Source organism: Calliphora vicina, chromosome 5 (assembly GCF_958450345.1).
Source record: "Calliphora vicina chromosome 5, idCalVici1.1, whole genome shotgun sequence".
Lineage (NCBI taxonomy): Eukaryota > Metazoa > Arthropoda > Insecta > Diptera > Calliphoridae > Calliphora > Calliphora vicina.
In genome coordinates, this window is record NC_088784.1 from 77,838,634 (window position 1) to 77,861,158 (window position 22,525).

Here is a 22,525-nt window from a genome sequence, read left to right on the forward strand (position 1 = left end):
AGATCAAAATTCTTAGTTTGGAATACTCTATCAAAATTGACTTAAAAATCTTGATTTTTTCAATAAAAATTTTGAATTTCGAACTTCCAAAATTTATTTTAATTGAAACAAAAATTTAAAAACTTTATTATTTATTAATAAAAATATCCTAAGAAGGATATTGAGCAAAAATTTAAATTTTGAAATAAATTTCGAATTTTCAATTTTAGATCAAAATTCTTAATTTCGAATACTCTAATAAAATTGACTTAAAAAAATCTTAACTTTTTCAATTTTTCTGAAAAATGGTGAATTTCATTAAATTTTTTTGGAATTGAAAAAAAAATTCAATATTTTATTATTTATTAAAAAATATCCTACATATTATTTTAGAGCTAAATTTAAATTTCGAAATTAATTTCGAATTTTCAGTTTTAGATCTAAATCTAAAGTATACTTGATTTTTTTAAATTTTCCTTTAAAATTTTGATGAAAATGTAAATTTGGAAAATTTTTCGAATTTCCGATTTTAACTCAAAATTCTTAATTTCGAATACTCTATCAATTTTAAGACTTAAAAAATCTTGATTTTTTCTATTTTCCTGTAAAATATTGAATTTCGAACTTCCAAAACTTTTTAAATTGAAGTAAAAATTGCAATACTATTATTTCCTCAAAATTATTTTACAGCTGAAATTAAAATTTCGAATTTTTTATTTTAGCTCAAAAATCGTTATTTTGTATTCTGTATTAATTAAATTGATATAAAAAATCTTTATTTTTTCAATTTTTCTGTAAAATTTTGAATTTCGAACTTTCAAAACTTTTCAAATTGAAGCAAAATCCTAAAAATGATTTTAGAGCAAAAATGTAAATTTCGAAAATTTTTGAATTTTCGATTTCAACTCAAAATTCTTTATTTTGAATACTCTATCAATTTTAAGACTTAAAAAATCTTGATTTTTTCTATTTTCCTGTAAACGTTTTAAATTGAAGCAAAAATTTCAATATTATTAATTTCGAATTTTCTATTTTAGCTCAAACATCTTTATTTCGTATTCTGTATTAATTAAATTGATATAAAAATCATGTTTATTCAATTTTCCTTTAAAATTTTGAATTTCGAACTTCCAAAACTTATCAAATTGAAGCAAAATTTTCAAAATTATATTATGTATGCAAAAACAACATCCTAAAAATGATTTTAGAGCAAAAATTTAAATTTCGAATTTTCGATTTTAACTCAAAATTCTTTATTTTGAATACTCTATAAATTTTAAGACTTGAAAAATCTTGATTTTTTCTATTTTCCTGTAAAATATTGAATTTCGAACTTCCAAAACATTTTAAATTGAAGCAAAAACTTCAATATTATTATTTCCTCAAAATTATTTTAGAGCTGAATTCGAAATTAATTTCGAATTTTCTATTTTAGCACAAAAATCTTTATTTCACATTCGGTATATATTAATTAAATTGATATAAAAAAATTATGTTTTTTTAAATTTTCCTTTAAAATTTTGAATTTCGAACTTCCAAAACTTTTCAAATTGATGCAAAATTTTATTTTTTTTTATTATTTATGCAAAAACAACATCATAAAGTGATTTTCGACTAAAAATTTAAATTTCGAAATTCAAGTTCGAATTTTCTTAAAAAATTTCAGCAAAAAAATTGTCTTGAAAAATGTTCACCAAAATGTTCATAGAAACATATTGGGCTGTAGTTAAAAGATAAGAATGCTTGTAAAAAATTTAAAGGTGACATAAACTTCATAAGATCTGGTTCACACGACAATAGGACATTCGTTACGGAACGACTCTCACTCGGCCAAATATTGTCCAGGGCAACTGTGTCAACCGAGAGTTTTTTCGCCAAGGAAGAATTTCGACGACAGCAAACCTCTTATTCCGAAAAAGGTGCACATAGAGCTTCAATATACCTAGAATTGTTTGCATTCTATATAAGATCTCGTTCCCACGACAATAAGATCTTCGATCCGGAACGAACATAGTCTCACTCGGCCAACTTAACAACGACTACCGGTAGTTTTTTCGCCAGTGAAGAACTTTCAACCCAGTAGACCTATTACAGCATTAACAATAGATATTTAATCGAAGGGATTTCAAAAAGGTCCACTTGTAGTTTAAAGTAAGAATCAATTGCTTATGCATACGGGAGTTACAATATAGTTTTTCTAAGTATTTAAATATTCATCAATATTTCCTCACCTTTACAGTTTTTCTTAAAATTTGCAAAACTGCAAAAAAAATTAAAATAAAGAAATGACAGACAAACTATAATTTTTATTTCCGTATCGTGTCTGCATTACAATTTCCATGTTTAACTCGTCATCATATACCTACTTACTACCTGTGATTATACAACATTTACATACAAACAGCGCAACTGAATAAGTTTGATTCCATCTACTTTTATGTTCAAGTATCGGTATCAAATGAAATTTAATATCCATAGATGATGTCGCATACAACATATCCATGCAATATGGCAAACGAACGAACGAACGAACATCTTTCCAACTATTGGCAGATATAAAGCCATTTCAATTTCGATGACAAATATTGAATATTTGTAGCTTTTCCTTTATCTTGTACAGGTTGTTTGTGGCATGCTACTTTACTATTTAGTCGTTTGTATGTAAATCATTCGGAAAACGAGTAGTAGCGAGAAGAATTAGACTCGGGGAAAAAATGTTAGAAGGAAAAATTATATGATTTTATTATCAATTTGGTAAATAAAAGTACTATATATCAGATTAAAGTGCAGTCATTACCAAACTACTTCTAGGTAATGCAAATGGTAAGAAGTAGTCATTACCTAGTTTTTGCTGGGGTGTTATTCAGCAATTGTAAATCAGTAACAAGTTTGTGGATTGTGGAATAGTTATAGAAAAGTTCAGATTGACCAAATAGATGCTCATTTGAGGAAGTTTCTAACTTTAAAATAATCTTTAAATCAATTTAAACAGGTTACAAATTAATTCTATTTTCTGGGAGATCTGTATAATTTACGAAATACACATTTTACAACCTTCACCATGGGTGGCTATTTCTTCAATATTTACATTCGTCTCTATAAATCTAACTGTTGAAAACAATTTTTCGAAGGTCTTACCCAACTTACGGATCCAAATTATTAATGTAAATGTGATATATTTATGGGAATGGGCACAGCCGAATATAGCTGTCGAACTGTTTGGAATCAAATTTAAAGCGAAGGAAACAGATCAGTTTAACTTTATTTACTAATATTTTTCCACCAGTGTTGAACTTAATATTAACTACAATAACAAACCTATAATTATAAATCAACTCTGTTTGATATAAAAACAACACAAAACTATTGTAAATTAATATGAGTCTACTGGTGAAAAATAGTCTAGTATAAATAAGTATTTAATTACTAGACACATAGACATTAGGGTGTACCCGTTTGTATGGAGGAAAATTAAGGTGTCTATAATCCAAACTAAAACAAATAATAAATTATAGCTCGACCATATAACTGCGTAAATGACCGAAACTATTTTCTTTTAAAATTACAATAATTTTAGTTTCCGGAGTGATTTTCGGTAGTGAGTCTTATATGGAAGCTATAACCAATTATGCACCGATAGCGTGATTCCTTTCTATATGAATCTGATTTATGTTGAATTTTATGCGGATATTAAAATTTTTTAGAGATTTATGCTCTTTAAAGTTATTTTCGGAAGTGGACCTTATATGGGTGCTATGGTCAATTGAATCGTTTATTTCAAAAACCAGTCAAGCAACAAATTAGCTACCAAAAAATTACTTTTACAAATTATGCACTGATTCTGAAGTGCATTCTGCTTCCGTTGTAGGCCATTGAAAAATATGCTCATTAAACTCTTCAGATCCAACCAAGTAAGATTTTAGAGCTTCTAAATCATTTATTTTTACACATTTACTGAGACCCACAACATTTATAAAAAAAGACAAATTGGGCAGGAGCGGATCTAGAGGGAGTGAAATAGGAATTTCCCCCCAAAACCGAAAAGTTTTCATATAACAAATTTAAAAAAAGAAAAGTGTAGAACAAATTTTAATTAAATATTGTTGACCTGGATCCGCGCCTGGATTAGGGTCTAGTATTACATAAGGAGAAACCAGTCAGCCACTGTCAATTGACTTCTTTCTGAACTAAACATGGATTTCTCGGCTTTCATTTACTATTATTTAATTCATTTTTCCATTAAACGATGCATTTACCTTTACAAAACCGTAATCGCCCAATAACTCAATTTTGGATTTTTTGTTGTTTGACTGGTTTTTGAAATAAACGATTCAATTATGGATTGATCCGCAAAGAAAACAAACTTATTTGTAGAGGAATTTGTGTAAATATCTATATAAATCAAGCATTTATGACTGATGAAGCCATATTGCGATAGGACATTTGTATGGAAGCTATGTGAAATAATGGAATGATTTAAACAGTTTCAATCTTATCGAAATATCTTTTTTAAATTGCTGTACCTGTACTTTGCACTCAAGTCTACATGGACAACCAGCCAGACGGTCAGACGACATCGTAAAATAGTCTCAGAAAGTCAGTTTTAGTCGATCGATAAACGTTATGGTTGGGCGTTACAAACATCAGCATAAACGCAATTTACTTTCCACCATAGTAGGGTGGTGTAGGGTATAATGAAAGGTTAGTTGTTTGAGGTAACAATTTTTCAACATTTTTGCTGAGCTGGATCAAAGGTCCTTTTTTAAGGTTTTTATGATTTTGTTTATATTTTTCGCAAAGGAAACATATACGTGAATGTTCTTTGGAAGATGCTTTCAATGCAGTGTCAAAAATGTTCGAGAAAGTCTGTCCAAAAATATGTGAACTTTTGTAATTTTTTTTTTTTAATATTTTACATAGAATTATTTTGAAAAATTCAAAATACATATATTGAATTTCGGAAAAATGTAAAAAACGCTTCGGTAAAGTTATATAAGATTTATAAAGTACTAGTTGACCGCCCCGGCTTCGCCCGGTAACATTTACTAATGTTAGTTCTTCAAGTTTCTCCAACCCACATACACCTGCCTGTTCTTATTTATTTGCAAATAAAATATCTAAATTTGTACTGCATACTTTAGGGGCTTTTTTATTACAGTTGACTGGACTCAAAAAAGCCGGTTTTAGCCCGTAATTTTTTAATTTTTTTTTTTTACAAACCATCTCCTGAAAATTTCGAATCGAATAAAAAAATATCAGCCAAATCGCTCCAGCCGTTCTCACGTGATGACATTACATACATGGACCATTTCATTTTTATATATATAGATTAATTTTATATAATTACTGACAATAATGACTTAAAAATGCGGGATTTTTTAAAATGTTTAACTTTGATTTTGAAAAATTTTTACAAATAATTGCTCATCTTTTGCGGCCAATAAAGAATCAAGCCAATATCGTATCGTACTCTGTTCCAAAATGAAGAGTATCCCCAAGAGAGCATTCTGCATCGATAGTCACAAATAGTACTCAGACGGGCACGGTCTAGACTATGAAGCGGGTAAGATAAAACTCCCCAACCACAACGGTTTCAAATCTTGGCGCATATTCTGTTTTATGTCGGCCAAAACTCGCTTCAAATGAATCAGTTGCATTTGGTACAGGGTCCCAGTAATGGTCTGGTCAGATTTCAGTAGCTCATAATAGATAGGACGTTCGAGTTATCGTAATAGATGCATTTCTCATCGGACATGCAAATCGTATTTCAAGGTCTCCCGGCTTCAATTTGTATGGTACCCAATTTCCCTGGTTTTAGATGAATTCCTTTTGTAAATCCCGCATTTTTAAGTCTGGTTGTATGACTTAAAAATGTTTGCCAAAAATAACAAATGAAGGAGTAGTTTTGAAATCGAATAGATGAGAATATCTGATATTTAAACAAGTAGAGTGTTATATTCGGCTGTGCCAAATCTTATATACTCTTCACTTTAAGATAAATATTAAAAATTATTTTTGGTGAAAAAAAAAATTGGAGAAAAACTATTTTTGAATTTTTTTTTAGATTTTGATAATAAAAATAGTTGAAAAAGTAGAGGTAGTCAGGGTTTTTTGTTTATATCTCAGCCATTTGTGGGTCGATTTTCTCGATTTTAAATAGCAAAGTTGGACTATAACGGATATATTGATGTATCAATCATGTCTGAAAGTTATCTGGGAGCTTGGGAAAGTTGATTTCAACAGACAGACATGGCTAAATCGACTTTGCCAATTATAATGATCTAGAATATACGGACTTTAAACTTTCATTTTATATGAAATCATTGACACTTTATTTTTCCTTCATACACACGAGTCCCCCCTAATATAAATATATATTGTTTATATATAATTTAGTTGCAAGACACGCCTCAGTGGCCACATGAAGCCACTACATTTATTTGTTTTTCTTTTTTTAACTAAAGTGAATCGTTTCGATAATTTTCTATACCAAATTTATTTTTGAGTTTAAAAAAAAATCATGGTTTTTTGCAAATCAATATTTTTGGAGTGTGTTTGAGTACAAGTACGAAATGTTGTGGTAATTTTACCTTTAAAACTATTTCACTTGCCTGTGTTAGAGTTGAACTGATACGTACATAAGTACTGTACTGAAATGCAGTCAATGATAGACGATCGTGTAAATCATGATTTGGCATTTTACGGTTTGTTTGTTTGTTGGCTGCTTCATATTTCTTTTTGCAAGTGTCACAAAATTCAAGTTATTCGAGCCTCCTGTTAAGTTGCTTTTAAATTAATTTGTGGCACACACACTCTCATAATGCTGCCACAAAATTAATAGATTTTGTCTTAATTGTTTTTTTTTTAAACTTGTAGTTGTTTGTTTTTCCCATTTTTTGGTTCAGTTTTTTGTCATTGTCATTTAATTATTTATTTGTTGCAACTTGCAACTTATTATGGCGATTAAGTATTTAACTGAATTTATTTGTTACCGTTTTCTTAACAATTTGTTTTCAGTTTTTTCCACGTCTTTATAGCTTTATAAATATTACAGCTCTAATGTTTGTAACTCAATTTTGTTTAGTTTTTTTTTTATTTTTTCTATTTTTTCTATTTTTTTTAATAATGGTTGCAAGTAGTTTCGTACGTTGGAAAATTTATAACTATAATTAGTTAAATAAAGTGGTTGTACTTGATTTTCTATATACTTTTTTTAATTAAATAATTTGTTTTGTTTAATTTCTAAGTTGAAGTTTAAGTGATTGTTAAAAGTATTTTTCTAAATAAAAATAGTGTTAAATGAAAAATTTATTTGAAAAGTTGGCGTGATTTTAAAGCTAAACCCTGATAGATATTAAATTAAGTAAACTTCTTGGATAATCAAATAGTCTTTTAAAAACTACCAACCAATTACTCGAAATGGAACAATTTTGCCTAGGTTAGTTCAAAGACTCTAATGTTCCTTTAACTTAAGTGATAGGACTAGAAGCTATCTCTATACTCAAGGAACTAGTAACATGAATAGTTCTGCTGCAGTTCACTATAGAAAAACTGCCACCAACGTCTGCAAGTTGTTCAACTGTATTACGAAAATCAGCGTTCTGTCAGAAATGCTTTCCGAATTCATTTTGGTGAGCAGATAATTTCGCGTTCCTGACCTCTCAATAATCCGCCTAGCTCGCTGCCACGACAACTGGATTTGCGCTCCGGAAAGACGAGAGCCGCACACGGCAAAATATTGTCAACATGGCGATAGCTGTATCAAATGAAAGATTTCTCTCCAGGAAAGAACTTTCGACAATAAAGGAACTGTTAAAACTAAAACAACTATCCCAGAACTAGTAATTTTACCTACACGGAGAAAACAGATTCGTGATAGCAACCGAATTTATTGCCAATCAAAAGATTCTACCTTAGAGACCGAATTGTGGCTACAAAACTTTAGAAGGGGTAACAAAATGTTGGTTGCTTCAACCGAAATTCTTCTTTCTCAACTGACTTTATGTTGACAGAACCGAAAAATTCTATGTGTGGGACCGAATCATTCGATTGGCAACAAATTCGATGTTGGATTTTGGAGAGATCGTTTACCAATATATAGACAGCTGAGAGACCGAATATCGGACCGTGTCTGCGAAGAGAAAATGATACATAAGTGACAATTAGTTCGTGGTCAGAAGATGTTTGGGTTACTTTTCGACTTTGCGTTAGGACGAGCAAGAGTTTGCCCTAGTTTACAATGCCGTAAAACAAAACACTTCGTAACATATTCTGTGACAATGTACGTACTGGTTACAATGAGCCAGTCATCACTAGTTAATTAACTGAATAATTAAATGGTTATTAAAAAATGTACATTAGTGTGTCCCAAAAAAAGTTTTTTTTTCTTATTTTCATGGGTGCTCAAGCATAATTTGAAAGCTTATAGGGAAGAGTATTTTTGAGATTTTTTTCGGAAATGGTTTAGAGGTCGCTCAAATCGATTTTTTTTTTGCAGCGAATCATTATCTGCGATGAAAAGTGGATTCATTACAATAACCCGAAGCGTAAGAGATCATATATGAATGCTGGCCTACCAGCCGAATCGACACTAAAGCAAAATATCCATGGCGCTAAGGTAATGTTCTGTATTTGATGGAAGCAAAAGGTTCATATCTATTAGGAGCTGTTGAAATCTGCCCATAACATCACAGGGAACCTGTACCGAACACAACTGATTCATTTGAAGCCAGCATTGGCCGAAAAACGCCCAGAATATGCGGCCAGATATGAAACCGTGTAATATTCCATCATGACAACATTCGACCACATGTTGCAATACCTGCTAAAAACTATTTAGAATGAAGTGGTTTTGAAGTTTTTCCTCACGCGCCTTATAGTCCAGACCTTGCCACACCCGACTACTAATTCTTGGCCTCAAAAGATGAGCAGTTCTTTTTGGCGCGGAAAGGTCATAGCTAACAATGTTCAATACTTTGAGTAAATTTATATTGTACAAATGTTTCAAAATTAAAGCTAAAAATTCGAAAAAACTCCAACATTTATAAATCATACATCCAATATATAAATTATAGTCAGTAGTAGGGTTTCTAATCGGCAAAATTTGCCCGGGAATTTCTAAAAAAAATATAAAATATTTATTTTTTGATGGGGAATTTCTTTATAAGTTTTCTTCTTAAAGTTATAGTATTATTTCTTCATAGATTCGTTGTGGTTTCTTCTGAAGATTGTTTTAGACACCTAAAATACTACATTAAATCCATTCTGTCCATTCGTAAAGCCGATTTTTCCCAAATTTGAACTTTTGAGAAGTTTGTACGGAGGTACCTAACACGATGTATAGATCCACTAAGAAGGAATTTTTGGAAATTTTAAGGCTAAAAATGGAAAAAAGCGGAACAAAAAAAAATACTTTTAAGGGCATAAAACGGGCGAAACCCAAGTTTTAGTACTTTTTTGTATCCCATATCCAAGAAATTTAATTTAAATGGAATTGTAGTCCTTCTAAAAAAAATGGATTTTGTCATTTTTTAGAAATTTGAACATATAAGGGGTTAAATTGATCCCTCTTTTTGGTACTTTTCATATATTTATCTATATATATAAAAATGAAATGGTCCATGTATGTAATGGCATCACGTGAGAACGTCTGGAGCGATTTGGCTGATTTTTTTTTATTCGATTCGAAATTTTCAGGAGATGGTTTGTAAAGAAAAAAATTAAAAAATTCCGGGTAAAACTCGGAAATTCTTCTTTTTGTGAGTCCAGTCAACTGTAATAAAAAAGCTCCCTAAAGTATGCAGTGCAAATTTAGATATTTTATTTGCAAATAAATAACAACAGGCTGGTGTGCGTGGGTTGGAGAAACTTAAAGAACTAACATTAGTAAATGCTACCGCGCTAAGCCGGGGCGATCAACTAGTATATAATAAAATAAAAATGTTTATTATAACAAATAATTTTTAGGTATTTTTGAATTATTACCGATTATTTTATTATTTCACGGGAATAGCAAAAGTCCGCAAAATCCTAGTCAATAATATATTCAAGTAACTAGAAATAAGTGTAAAGTACAATCTAATATTCTTATGAATAATACTAGGAAAAAGGTTTGATACTTGAATTTCGTCCATCAAATTCTGTCAACGTCTGTCGATCCGTTTTGTAAATGAGTTCCTTACAGATAGAAATTGTAAACATCGTGTCAATTGACTCCCTTGCTATGAAGTGTTAGTGTTAAATATCATAGTTAAAAGCCTTGCAAGTGAGATGTGAGTAGCAAACATTTAAAATTAATAAATTTTTCAAATTTATTCATACATATATTAACCTGATGTTTTAAATTGAGATTTTCTATCATTATTCCAATACTGAACTAAAAATTAAAACAGAAATATTTTAAATTGGCGCCTTAGATTTCATAAAAATTTCATTAAATAGTCAAAGTAGGAAAATTCATAAACTTCAATTAAAATGCAACATTATTTGCTATTTAAAATTGTGCTGTTAATTTATTTATTTCATTTCAAATTAAAGTTTCTTTTTTACCTTCAGCAATTTATCATTTTTGGAAAATCTTCTCAAAATTGTATGAACACACAAACGTTAAATATTTGTGTGCAGCTGTCTGCACATTTGGGTTATTTAGCAAATTAACCAAGTGTTAAAATAAATAATGTATAGACAACAAAATAAAATAATAATATTTTTATAGATAGATACAGACGAAAATAATTGTCTGCTTGTTTTTAAAAATGGATTTAAAGAAGAAACGCATTTTTGAATGCAATGCACAAATCATTATCTTTAGTTTTATTTTTCAAAACAATGAAGAAGTTGGTGATCATAAGGTAGATATTGTTTGTGTGGGGTTACTCAATATTTAGAAAAAACATTTTTGAAATAGTAGTTTAGTTTGAAATAGCACCTTAAAATAATAAAGTTTTGGTTGTTATTTATTTTAAAGAAATCAAAAATAATTAAAGAAAAATAAATAAACATTAACACAACAATAATAATAATAATAAATACATACGAGTACAACATATAAAATGCATTAGAGATAATTAAAAATAAATTTAATAAAGCATGACACTTTTTTTTTGTTCATCTTTTTCACTTAAGAAACTTAAAAAACCAAAAGATACTTACGTGTAGATGTGAACGTTACCCACAGTCAATACCCAGCAGTTCTTGGTGACTGTCCCGAACTAGTGATTTTAAATATCACTAGTAACATAGGTTATTTTAACACGTGCTTGTCCTAATCAATTGACCCTTTTAGATTACAAAGTGACTGGTCCAAAGTAGTCAACGCATTGTATTCACATACTGGTTACATAGAGTCAGTTTCCTTACCAGTTACCTAAGTGGTTACTTGATCAGCTACAAACCTCATTATTTTGACCTCAAATTGTCAGTTAAAAAGACATCCCATAGACAGTCCAATAACCGATTGCTGGTAAACAAACCTTCCTCCGACAACTCTCCAATAGATTACTACTGGGGGCAAAATTACTTTTTAAACTGCAGTACAAAGTAAAAGTTTAAAGTGACTACACTTTAGATTACTTAGAGACACTTTAGTGGCAACTGACTCCATGCTAGTTTACCAGGGATGTATAAAGTAACTAATTGACTTCTATCTGCACTACAAAGAGCTCATAGGCGTCAAATGACCGAAAACTATATCAATTGGAGTCACTGACCAAAGCGATACATTGATTACTTGCATAACTGCTGGGTACTGAAATTAATAAATGCTCAACATACCTTCACTCGTAAGTTCATGCACTCATTGTTATAGACTGCTCCTCCTCCTCCTCCGCCACCCAAAACCTGGCCGGCATCATATCACGTTCAATTGGATTTATTTTGTTTGTTTTACACTTAGAAAAATATTATCACGCTTGTAATTAAATTTATTTATTTATTGTCTATTTATTTGTTTGGTTTTATCAGCTATTGCATTGCATTTCGTTTTGTTTTTCCACTTTAAAGCTCTACAGATAAATTCAATCAATTATCTATAATTGCAACAAAATTTATCAAAGTTACAACATTTTACATTTATTTTTCTTGGTGGTTTTTTTTTGTTAAAAAAAAATTTTAACATCAAAAAATAATTAACAATTATGTTGGTTTTAAGAAAATCCATTAATAATATAGTTACGAAATGAGTTCAATGTTTTTACGAAACACTCCTCGACACAAATAGAATTTAAAATAATTTCGTTAAAATGTAGGGTGTTTCGAAATACAAGAAATTTTATTTCTGAATAGAGGTAAAATTTGGCTATAAGGCTATACCATTTCCAATTGTATTTCAGAGATTTCTAATTAAGTTTCAAAAATCTACAATTGATTTTCAGAAATCTTATATATAAATAGGTCACGAGTTTTTTTGTGGTACACTTTTAAGTATGTTATTGTCCACCAATATTGATGAAACTTACATGGTTTAAAAGGTTCTTTCCTCCTTGGACAATATACAACATTGTTTCAAAAAATAAAAGTGGCAGAATTTCGACCACCGGCCGATCCTCGTATGGAAATACCTTCGAGATTACTGACGCAACAGTTGTTTTTTCTTTCACCTAGCTACAGCATCAGATAAGTTGAATCGGTATCATGACAAAACTCACTTGGGTAGAGTTACAGTTTCGTTGAGAAATAACTTACCAATTAATAACTTGGAAATCAAATTTGACTTTCGGACAATGTATTTTTGGTTGGAAAAAGATTACGTTATCCCAAAAAAGTTTCGATAATCAAAAAACGTTGAATATATATCAAATCAAAAAGTAGATTTTTCATAAATTAGCAAAAGTCGACTTTTTGTTTTAACTATGTATAAAATTCCGATAATCAAAAAACGTTGAATATATATCAAATCAAAAAGTATGAATTTGGGCTATAATTTTTATTGTTTGGTCAAAATACGTTTTTATCTTTTAAAAACGGCTATTTGCTTTAATAGCCACTTTGTTTTAATACACACACTTATATTACACAATGGTAGTGCAGTTGATAACAATTCTAACAGCGTTTACGTTTTATCATAAGCGCTCTGACTGCAATCCTCTGTTACTATTTATATACACAGTACCATCTTCTACTTAGTAGTTTCATGAATTATCTATCTAACGGACAAAACTAGAATGTTACATTTCTTATGTTAGCATCTTTAACACTTAATGTTGTTATACTTACAAACAATGTTAATAACAGCGTGTTATCAACATTGTTGATAAGTACAAGTTTCGAGCACTGGAAATGTTTATAAACATGCTGAATGTGCAAGAAGACGTAACAGACAGAGCTTAATATTGGCTTCGTTTTGTAAAACGAACAAATTTGTTTGGAAAAATTTAATTATCCACAGAATTTTCCAGTATTCTTTTTTAAAACTGAGACTTTGAATGGAATGAAAGGATGCTTTTATTATCACATTCTGTTTAATATTTTCTACTATTAAGGGCAATTTTAGAAAGTTTTCTGATGAATGTCATAGACGTCTATGCCTTTATATGTTTTTTGTGTATTTTCAATATTAATTTCTATATATCCAACAAAATCGTACTTTTTTTTTTCAAGGTTGGTTAACGATTCGAAACGGATAATGTCTAATGCTACTTTGAATAATTTCGGTAACGATATTTTAATGATAAATCAAATAGTAGTCGGACGGGGCAAGGTCTGGACTATAAGGCGTGTGAGGCAAAACTTCATTCTAAATAGTTTTTAACAGGTATTGCAACATGTGGCCGAGTATTGTCATGATGGAATATTATGGTTTCATGCCTGGCCGCATATTCTGGGCGTTTTTCGGCAAATGATCGCTACAGATCAGTTGCGTTCGGTACAGGTTCCATGTCAGAGTCTGGCCAGATTTCAGCAGATCTTAATATATAGGAACCTTTACTCCAACCAAATACAGAGCATTACCTTAGCTTCAAGGATATTTGGCTGTGGTGTCGATTCGGCTGGTTGGCCGGGCTTAACATACGATCTTCAAACTTTTTTGACCTGCCTGGGCGATCTCTATCGTCCATGTCAAAATCACCACTATTGAGCCCACAAACCATCTTTCGCATGTTGAAACCTATGCGGCACTTTTTTTCAAACTAACGAAGTAAACTTCGCGCATGTGACGCTTTGTTATCACAAAATTTCACATTTTCGAAGCTAAAAAAAAAAAACTTTGTTATTTAAAAGTGAGAATAAATGACAGAACAAAAACCGCGTTTTAAAGATACGCCTAATATATTGCCACAGATACTTATATGCTTGATCGCTATAGATTACAGAGTATAACAAAGAGAGATGTTTAAATCAACTTTCGGAAGTCACCAAATAACGTGCCTATAGCCAAACTGATGAATGGCTGAGATTTTTCACCAAAATTATTTTTTTTCCAAACAATTTTTTTTCAACAAAAATAGTTTTTAATATTTTTCTTAAAATATGCGTTCTTTCTTGTTTCCGTACAAATTTTATTAACGTTTGTTGCTTCGTTTTATAAAGTGTTTGTTAATGTTTCAAATAGTTTTGATTAACAAAATGAGATTTTGAATGTCTATAATAAAAATGAATGGATGAGATTTTGTTAAAACATACTGACAGAGATCTCTAATTTTCATAGAAAATTTTAGTAAGTTTTAAGCGAAATAGGATAATACAACTAGTGCATGCCCGGACCTAGGTGGGGTGAAATAATGAAATTTAACAATCCACCCCAAACCGAAAGGGTGTAATCCTTTTGTTTCTCATACCCAAGTGATCACTCACAATTGAAACCACTAAGACTTCTCTCGCACTTTCAATCTTCGATCGGTTCAACACCATATCGTGATTTTTTTTTTCAATTGTTTCGGGTGTAGAGACCTAAACTGTGCAGTCCAGAACGTTCGTCATCTTCCGTGCTTCCGCAAAGAACGCTTAATGAGCAGACGAAATTAACTTTCTTCCAATTTCTCCTCAAGTCACGAGGTAGTCTGCTATCAATGGCTGTCAAACACAAACTAAATGACGCAGCTTGTTCAAATTTTGACAGGAATCGTCCAACAGAAGCAGTGTTGCCTTTTAATTAAGAGCCTCGGTACAATGTTATTAACCGACATTAAAGCTGCTTTATTTTGTGAAAAAATTTGAAAATTTGTTGTTTGTAGAACAAAATTTTGCAGGAAAAATCACAACAAATTTGTTTAATTAGTTCTTCAGTTACCTACCAGAGATTGAAAATCTCGATATCAATATAATTTGTTCAAAAAAAGTTTCAGACGTTTTTTTTAAGAATCATTTACACTATTTTTATTTTCTAAAATCTTGATCTTTCCATTAAATATAGTATGATAATCCCCAAGTTGACTTTTCAACACATTATGAAAATTTATTTTTATGTAGCAGTAGTCGCGGTGGTATCCAACTGCTACAGTCATAGTTACATTACATGAAGGTCGTTTAACATTCACTTTTCCACATTTTTTAATAACCCTCAAAATAACTGATACCGTTTCTAAATGTACTGACGACTGACTTAGTTTGTGAAATATTTTTATTATTAAATAACAAAACTAAAAACAACAAGAAACTCTACTCCGCATTAATTGCAATAATTACCGGGTGCAACAAATGGTGCTGCCTGCTATTAGTGCTGCACAGCACAGTTCAGTACAGCTCAATTTAAACGGTGGCGATGATGATGAAAACTTTTAAATACAAATATTAAAAAAAAAAATCACAAAAATCTAATTTATAAGGTTTTTTTTCATATAAATAAAATAGAAAAATAATAATAAATGAATTAGCCAGCCATGCTTATGAACAAAAACACTAAGAGCGGAAATGCAACTTGCAGTAAGACGAACGGATGGACGGACAAGTATGAGGTTCGACATTAACCATGCTCATGGAGTTACTGTTTCAGTTTAGTGTTTAGGCAGCATTTAGAGCTTTAATGACCCACATTGTTGAGCAATTAATAAAAGTGTTTGGAACCACCATTTGTTTTATTTTGTTAAAGAGCTTCGAAATAATTAATTCCAATTTGAGCTTAATTTACTAACATCTTAATAAGGAATTAAATAACTCATTTCCAACATCGAATTCTTTAGCTTCATTCAAAGGCTTTTATTTAAATAGAATTCATTCATCGTTAAATCAATTCATAACAGAATTCATTCATCATTTGAATGATTTAATTTGTGTTAATTAAATTCTAATTCAAATTGAATTAAAATATGTGTACTTTTTTTTCTACATTTCTTATAAAACAATATAAAAAATTACTTACAAATCATGTTGTTAATGAATTTATTTTTACAACTCTGTCTCATTTCAGATCAAAACAAAACACCATCTATTCGGATCTTCCTGATCGTGTGTGTGATTTTTTTGCGGTTTTTACATTATGTCAGCAACTGAGCTGACAGCGTTCTGTTTTATTGTCATCACCTAGAAGCAGAAAGAAAAATATGCTTTACTAGCCTTTTATCAGCAAGACCAAACAGTCTTGTTTTTTTTCTATCTTTCAATTATTATTTTTACACAAGATCATTGAATTAAAACAAGTGATAATTATATTAATCGCTCTTAACGCTGCAGCCGTCAACAGTTTTCCTAACGCAAATAATTATAATAATAATAATAAATCATCATGCCATATTTTCCAAATATCAGTAAAAGTAGCAATAAAATGAGCAGTAATACCTCATTGGACAATACATCGGATCAGGATTATAGTGAATTTTTAAGTGAATATTTACTGCACACACATTCACCACACAATGAGCCGGAAATACAATATGAAGGTAAGTGCGAAATGTTATTTGAGGAGCGGCAGAACAAAAGGTACTTTTATTGAAAATTTAAAAATTTTGGGAAATTGATTTTTTCTAGAAGATGATTTCAACCTAAATATTATAAAAATACAAAAAAATCAATTTGTAAAAAAATCGAAAAAGTACCTTTTGTTCTGCGGCTCCATCTTTTATTAAAATACAATATTTTGTGGTACTTTTTTATAGTTTTTGGAATAAATAGAGCAACATTTGAAGAAGTTAAAAGTTACTGCCTGTTTCTCTAAACACTAACGAACGTTTTCTTTCGTATTTTAAATTGAAAACAATAAATAAATTTTAAATTTTTTTGTTGTTTTCAATATAAAATACGAAAGAAAATGTTCGTTCGCATTTAGAGAAACAGGCAGTTAAAGTTAAACGCATCCCTTATAGACAGTAATTGTCACTAATGTCTGATCACTTGGCTGACTCCAGTTAATATATTTCGGGTCATTTGTCTAGTATGTGCTCTTTGTAGTGCAGAGAGAAGTCCAGTAGTTACTTTATACATCCCTGGTAGTCTAGTGTGAAGTCAATTGTCACTTAAGTGTCTCTAAGTAATCCAGAGTGTAGTCACTTTAAACGTATATTTTGTACTGCACTTTTTTGGTGAGAAATTTGAACAAACTGGTTTTATACAAATTGTGCTGATATAATTCTCATACAGTGTCTCTAGGTAATCTAGAGTGTAGCCACTTTAAACGTTTATTTTGTACTGTACTTTCAAAAGTAAATTTTCTCACCAGAAGTAATTTATCGAAGAGTTGTCGGAGGAAGATTTGTTTACAAGCAATCGATTATTGGACTGTCCATGTTAAAATAACTATTTAGTTATGTAGCTGATCAAGTAACCATACAATGGGATACTCTGTTCTGAAGTGAAGCGTATTCCAGAGAGATCGTTCTGCATCGATCGAAACAAATAGTAGTCGGACAGGGCAAGGTCTGGACTATAAGGCCGGTAAATGCAAAACTTTCCAATACTGGCCGCATATTCTGGGCGTTTTTCATCCAATGCTCGCTTCAAACGCCTGTGATGGTCCATTCAGATTTCACCAGCTCATAATAGATAGGACCATTTTGCTCCCACCTAGGGTTCCTAATTTCCCGGACTTTTTTCTTTCCCGGGAGGAAATTAAAAAATCGTCTCATTCCCGGGAATTCCCGGGAATTTTTTAACACTTAATTAAACCAAAAACCAAAAAAAACTTAAGAATTTCGACTATGTTAAATCTATAAAACATGCGTAGTCAGAGACATTTTTCATATCTGATTGTAGATAAACAAATTTGAACCACTATTATTTTTATTATTTTCTCTAAATATGAATAATATTCATTGAATATCCCTAGAAGTTGTAATGTTAGGCATCTTAATTCCTTTAAGAGCATAAACTTTAAATTAGATTCATTCTTAATAACCAAATGTTTCTGCTGTGGCTTGAGTTGAGTGAAAAAATTCGGTTATTTCAACCGTAATACTTCTTTGCCAACTGACTGTCTGTTGCTAGAACAGAAAAAATATATGGATATAATAGAATGATTCAATTAGCAACAAATTTGGCCATCGAAACGAATCAGAAAATTGTAACTTTTAGAAGAAAACTTATGAAGAAATTCCCGACAAACATTTCCCGAAAATTACCGAAAAAATATTCCCGGGAAATTTTTCCCGCGGAGGAACCACTACTCCCACCATATTCATGGATATTTGTCTTTGGTATCGATGTAAAAATGGTTTTCTTTTATAGCGTTCAAGCATCACTCAAAATCAAGTCTTTCAAGATCTCAAGGATTCAATTCGTATGGTATGATGATTCCTGCTGCTTGCATAATGCATAATGCCTTCAATTCTTGGTCTTCAAACTTTTTTGGCTAGCCTGGGCGATCGTTGTCTTCCGTGGTTCAGAGATAAAATTTAAATTTATTTTGGAAATTGAAAAATTGAATTGTTTATTTCAAAAACCAGTCAAACAACAAATTATTGATTGCGTTGTAGGCCATTGAAAAATATTCACATAAAACTCTTCATATTCAACTCAGTAGGGTTTTAGAGCTTGTAGGGTATATATAAGTTTGTCATTCCATTTGTAATTTCTACATTTTTATAAAAACATTTTAAATTTATTTAAAAAAATAACTTAAATTAAGAAAAAGTACTTTTTTGGTAAGAGTAATATTATAAGAGAATATTGAAAATAAATTTTAAAATTCTTGTAAAAAAAAAATTTAAAAACCTCTTAAAAATAGCGTTGAAAAATATATTTTTTAATTTTTATTACTGTTATATAAAATTTTATAGAAACCTTTTAAATTTATTTAAAAACATAACTTAAATTGTGAAAAGGTACTTTTTTGGTACATTTGCGAAAGATGAAAATATCAGTACCTTTCAATATTTGTGTAAATATACTAAAAATAACTTCCAAATAATGTACGAATTAATCACTTATGAAGAATTTCTAAAAACTCTTTCAATTTGCTAGAGAAAATATTAAATTAAGAAAAAGTACTTCTGTGGTACATTTTCGAACATTTGAAAAAAGTTTTGAAAACCTATTAAAATTGTATTTTTTACGGTTTTTCATAAGAAATTTTTAAATTTATTTCTAAAAAAATAACTTAAATTGAAAAGGATATCATTTTTTTTGTGATAATTGATTTAAAATATTGAGAAAAAGTACTTTTTTGGTACTTCTTCGAAAGATTAAAGCATTTTAATTTGAAAAAAATATTTGAACAAAACCTTTCAAAATTTTGTGTAATACTGAAAACATTGCAACGATGTGTACAAGGCTATAGTAAGTTGGACCTACAATGGGTCAAAATCGGGAAAAAAAAATGTTTAATCCGAATTTTTTTTTACCAAAATAATTTTTTTTCAATGAATTTAAAAAAAATTTAATTTTAAAAAACAATTGAGAAAAAACATGTTTACAGTAAATTAAAAAAAAATTTCGTTAAAAAAAATAAAAAACATTTTGAAAAAAAAAATTTTTTTAAAATATGAAAAACAATTTTGAAAAAAAAAAAATTAAATTTTGTTTACTTAAAAATATTTAAAAATTTTATTTTAAAGTATAATTTGGTGAAGGGTATATTAGATTCGGCACAGCCGAATATAGCTCTCATACATGTTTTTTTATTTTTATGAAAAACAGAAATAGATTACGGACTAGTATTACATAGCAGAAATCAGTCAAGCGCTCTCACTTGACTTCTTTCTGCACTAAACACAGATTTTTCGACTTTGCTTCATCATAATAAGGGGCAGTATTTAATTTTAGTTTGCATTAAATGATGCATTTTCTCTTACAAAACAGTAATAGCTCAATAATTCAATTTTGGATTTTTTGTTGCTTGGCTGGTTTTTAAAATAAACGATTCTTTCGAACCTTTAGCGGATATTTTTTGAACTATAACAACATAGATATAACAACATAGATAAAAGATATTTATAGTTTTCTATTAATTTTCGTTCTACAGTGTATTCTGCTTCTGTTGTAGGCCATTGAAAAATAGTCCCATAAAACTCTTCATATCCAACCGAGTATGGTTTTTAGAGCTTGTAAATCTTTTATTTTTTTTCACATTTATTGAGACCTACAACATTTATGAAAAAAACATAGATTATGGCCTAGTATTACATAGGGAGAAACCAGTCAAGCACTGTCACTTGACTTCATTCTGCACTAAACACGGATTTCTTGGCTTTGCTTCACCTTTATTAGGGGGCAGTATTTAATTTTTGTTTGCATTTACCTTTACAAAATAGAAATCGTCCAATAACTCAATTTTGGATTTTTTGTTGCTTGACTGGTTTTTGAAATAAACGATTCAATTAACTCTTTTGAACCTTTAGCGGACATTTTTTGAACTATAAGAACTTAGATAACAAATATTTATAGTTTTCTATTAATTTTCCATTGGTTTTCTTAAACCAATATGATAAATTAAGTATTTGTACTGAATCATAATAAGACACATATTACTATTTAAGGAGCCACAGAACAAAAGGTACTTTTTTGAAAATTTAAAAATTTTGGGAAATTGATTTTTTCTAGAAGATTTCAACCCAAATATTATAAAAATACCAAAAACATCAATTTGTAGAAAAAAAACGAAATAGTACCTTTTGTTCTGCGGCTCCTCATTTGAAAGTTCCAGAGGATTAAATGAAAGTCAAATTTTCAAGGTTCAAGATTGACAAAGAGGATTAACTAGTAGCTTATGGGGGGAAACCCCTAGGAATATGAATAAATCAAATTGAAATTAAATATACCAGCTCTCGGGAGACTAGTTCGACAGTGGTCTGAACCCTATAGGTCTTTAACAGTTGACATCACATCTAGCTTCCTTGAAACTTTCCGATAATATGGCATGTCCTTTATCTAGCAGTAGAACAAGACTCTGAGACATTTTTCTGTATTTAGCCGGATAGGTTACAATTATAAGGGTCGAAGGGACATGATACCTAACCTATAATAATTCTGGTGCTTGTGTTAAAAATTGCTGAGACATTAGAGAAACTAGAATCACAATCTAGCTGATATCGTTTAGACTTTTCTTCGGTTTTTTGTTTGTGTTATACTTATGTTTTGCCTTTGTAAAGAAAGTACCTTTTAAAAAGTACCAATTTATTATTAAACATCTCTAATATAGTTTATTATACATTTAAAGACATTTCTTAGTTAAATTATGGCTTTGATTAGGTATTTATTATATTCCAGCAATTTATTAATTTATTTACTTATTTCTTCCTTGTTTTGACTTATTTGCAGAGGGTGAATTGGAAGCTGAATGGTTAATATCAGCCGGTTTTCCACAATTAACAAAACCATTTGAACAGGTAAGTTTTAAACATTATTTTCACAGTTTTAAGTGTAACATGTATGATTTTTTGATTTCCAAATGGGATTTTTATAAATATTTCTTGGTTTGTGGTTTAAGGAAATCTATTATACCACAAATGGTACTTTTTTTATTATAGGCTCTTTGAAAAAACGGGTAGTAATTGCTTGTAAGTGGTTGTAAGTGGTTAAGTGGTTGTTTTAAATAAAGATCCATTGACTTATTGTAAATGATTAATCAGTTTATTAATTATTTATAAAATTATATTTATAAAATAATTTAATTGGAAAATGAAAAAAGTACTTTTTATAGTACTTTATAACCTACAAAGTCTTGTTAATTTAATTTTAAAAGAACTTGACACTTAAGATTACTCCAATTACATTGTATTTTAAATTAAACATTATAAACAACATTTACCAAGTATTGATCCGTCTCAATTTATTTTTATTTTTTTGTACTAAAAACAACAACTGTATTTGAAATTTGACGAATTAGACAATTCATGTTAAACGATCTCCTACAATACAAGTTCAAAACGATTTCATTGCACAATGAAATTAAAAAAATAAAACTAAAACTAAATAAGAAATAGCAAGCAAAGAAATAACAACAATTTAATAAAGTCGTGCTGCACTGCTATTGTCAGTTTTTGGTGACAGTTGTAAATTGGCATTTGATTTGATTTGCCATGAAAGTTTAATGACTTAAAACGGCAATTTAAAAATATATATAGAAAAAAATCATGATAAAATTGCCCGAGAAATTGAAAAAAACAAACACAATAAAATCTTTAATTATTTTTATAATGGTGGGATAGTTTTATTTTTTTTAATTTTATATTTTTTTTTATTA

General features: G+C 29.7%; 1 protein-coding gene across 1 annotated transcript in view; it reads left to right on the plus strand.

Annotated features, from left to right (window-relative positions):
• conu (Rho GTPase-activating protein conundrum) overlaps window positions 1-22,525 on the plus strand; it is a 171,560-nt gene that overhangs the window by 139,575 nt on the left and 9,460 nt on the right. Inside the window, exons 6-7 of the mRNA XM_065511108.1 lie at window positions 16,322-16,790; window positions 21,601-21,668. Coding sequence (XP_065367180.1) covers window positions 16,637-16,790; window positions 21,601-21,668 — 222 coding nt within the window. The 5' untranslated portion in view covers window positions 16,322-16,636. The remainder of the gene's footprint in view (window positions 1-16,321; window positions 16,791-21,600; window positions 21,669-22,525) is intronic.